At 38.6% G+C, this 2,861-nt stretch overlaps 1 protein-coding gene across 1 annotated transcript; it reads right to left on the bottom strand.

Moving 5' to 3' along the window:
• Nucleotides 1–2,396, bottom strand: LOC108216804 (hypothetical protein At1g04090). Its single transcript, XM_017389642.2, has 2 exons — nucleotides 2,099–2,396; nucleotides 1–1,660 (listed from the first exon to the last, which is right to left on the bottom strand). Exons 1-2 carry the CDS (start codon nucleotides 2,202–2,204, stop codon nucleotides 102–104), a joined length of 1,665 nt encoding a protein of 554 aa, XP_017245131.1. The 5' UTR covers nucleotides 2,205–2,396; the 3' UTR covers nucleotides 1–101.
• Nucleotides 2,397–2,861: the final 465 nt, after the last annotated feature.

Genomic DNA, 2,861 nt, shown 5'->3' with positions numbered 1-2,861 from the left:
TTTAAGAAATATAGTTAAATAAATTCATTATAAATTATTTAATTAAATACATTTATTATACACACTTTGGATATGTAGATAAACTGCCCCACACAATTTGATTATACACTTTCATCCCCGGTCCAGTTAGACTTGACTTTGGGCCCAGTAGGCCCATCCTCCCCCAACACTTCACTCGGAAGATTTTTCACCAACTTTACAAACGCCTTCTTTAGAAAACCAGGCAACAACTTCTCAACTTTCTTCAGCTCCTCAGCAATGTCATAGCTGATTTTTGGCCCCCATTTCCTCATATAATTCAGCCACGGCGGCTCCACGACGCCGCTCGCGGCCAAGTATTCTGCTGAAACGATGGAAAATCTCCGGCCAGTGTCCATCACATTCTTGCTCTTTGCACTGTCATTCCTTATTCCAATCCCTCCACTCCCCTGTAAAACAAGCCCTGCTTTCGGATAAAATGCATGTCCGTTTAACGACGAATATGTCACGGGCTTGTTGCCATTTTCGAATTCGAGCTGAGGTGCACTCACCCATTGCCCTTTACTATGTTCCGAAAAATAAACACTTCGTAATTCTCCGTTAAAATTACTAATTCGTAGTGTCACATGTTCCCAGTCACCGACATGCTCCCCAATTTTGCCTAGCGAAATATTGACGATCTCGATTTTTGCCCGAGCCGGTCCGTTGAACGGGTAAAATAACCATATCGCAATGTCAGTGCACGAGGCACCCAACATTGGCTTTATGTGTAAATAAGCGGAAGCACTCTGCAAATCGCCTTTCTTGATCCTCTCACTCGCATTCTTGTCATTCGGAAGGCCTAACCAAAATGCGCCATCGTTTGATCCGCCTTGCGGGAGATTCGATCCCATGAATTCGACAGGTGTCGGGTTCGATTCGTTCCCTTTCGAAAACAATAACGCCCCGTTCTGGAAATACCAGTTGACAGTCGAGGGAAAATAGTTTTCATCAGGATGAAAATACACAACAGGGGAATAAGCCTCCATAACTTCCCGAAGTTGAGTTAAATTCGGCATAGCTGATAAATTCGCTTCGACATTTTTTAAGCAAAATGACGAAACATCAGTCCCACCATTTTGAGCCAAAAATGTGCCTGTACTCACCCCTAGAGCCTGAGTTCCTCTGTCTTTCGGCCTAATTGCAAAAACATTAAATCCATTCACATTCAAGTCCTTCCCTAGTCCCCAAATCCACGTCTCAGTCTCCGCATCAGCAGTGAAATCAGCTCGAACACATCGGATCTTGTCAAGGGCAGGCTTATCCGGTGTCGTGGTGACCACATGTCCCATAGTTCTGTATCCATCAGGAGGGTCTGGAAGCCAAACATAGGCCACACCATCTTGCTTAATTTTCGACGAGTCACTGCTCCAAACAAGTGTATAATCAGTTGCAGATTTGAGTATATCGCTTTCGGGGTCAGTTTGTTTAGCAGCTAAAACAAAGCCGAATAGGGGCTCGTTGTTAGCTTGGCCGTAGCAACCAAGCATAGTGAATCCTTCTGGTATTGAAGAGGGCTCATAGATTGTGGCACCAAGATTGTCCGGCCCGCCTTCATGGCTTGCCCAAATTTTGTTGAAAGTTGTGACTTGACACACTTGCAAACCTCCTAGATCAATAGTTCCACTTGCGAAACCGTCACCTTTTGCATGAAAATATGTTTCAAATTAGCACATGAAAATGAATAGTTACAAGCTTTATCAAGAAACCATGTTGTGGTCGACAATTTAATAATATTATCAACTCCTAATTAAATAATTTAATCAGTAAATTCTTTTTAGGGGCACAAATCCAAATTAGCAAGGGAGGTTAGCCTGCATGCTCCCTCCGATTCATTATATAAGTTATTTAATTTTACACACGCATCTTTACGAGATTTGGCCACATATCTAAAATTGGTATTTTTTAAATTTTCATATTTATGTTTTACATTATTCATAGAACAAATTTATAAAAATATTATATTTTGTTATATGATCAAAACATCTAAAAATTATATATAAAAAGTCAAACGACTTATATAATGGACCACTAAGACGACAATGATCAAATTCCAGCCCATGGAAGAAAAATATGTTACCTGGAGACCATGAAGGGATCGGAGAGGGTAAAGAGAACTTCGTCTCAATGGGCAAAGGCTTCTTATGTTTCTTGAAAATATATGCAGAAGATACCGAATTCCCCATCTTTTTCCTGTGGCAAACTAAAAAACTTAAAAACTTGAAAATGCAGGCAACGAGAAGGTCATCTGCAATTTTGTGTCCTACATTTTTATAGTTTTGACAGACTATAAAACCCAGGAGTGCAAGCAATGAGAAGGGATGATAAGATAATGATCTGTTAATTTTTATACAAACACAAATGACACAGATTGTGACAAAAACTAAGCAAAGATATCCCAGGAATGATTCTATTAGATGTACATATCGTGCAAGGTATCTAATAATTGGTTCTAAGCTTGTCTAATCAATACACTTTAATTATATGAATCTTCTTGTTGTGTTTGCTTTTTCGACTAAGGTAGACAACCTGTCTTTTACTTTAACTTCTTTGTTATTGCCGTTGCTACTTCTATCTTCTTTCCATCTTTTAGTATGGGTGTGCCTTGCACACTAATTTCAGATTATATTTAAAAATTAAGGGGCCACACACGGAAGATGTGATTTTTAATTATACTTATTATTAATATTAATGGTCTTGAACTTGGCGAGCAAATATATAATTTGGAATTTATTATCTATAATTTCATTTTTAACATTATTTTATTAGTATTTTAATATTAGTTTAAAATTTGATTAAATTACATTACTCGATGGACTAGAGAATGCCTGAATGGCGCTCTA

This window comes from Daucus carota, chromosome 4 (genome assembly GCF_001625215.2).
Source record: "Daucus carota subsp. sativus chromosome 4, DH1 v3.0, whole genome shotgun sequence".
In the NCBI taxonomy this organism is placed as follows: Eukaryota; Viridiplantae; Streptophyta; class Magnoliopsida; order Apiales; family Apiaceae; genus Daucus; species Daucus carota.
The sequence above is the reverse complement of the archived record's forward strand: the minus strand, read 5'-3'. Positions and strand labels throughout refer to the sequence as shown.

What these genes read in the sequence shown, in the direction of transcription:
- LOC108216804 (XM_017389642.2), bottom strand. Translation starts at nt 2,204, where the DNA reads ATGGGGAATTCGGTATCTTCTGCATATATTTTCAAGAAACATAAGAAG. An exon ending in GATCCCTTCATGGTCTCCAG is followed by an intron (nt 1,661 to 2,098) that starts GTAACATATTTT and finishes TTCATGCAAAAG; the next exon opens with GTGACGGTTTCGCAAGTGGA.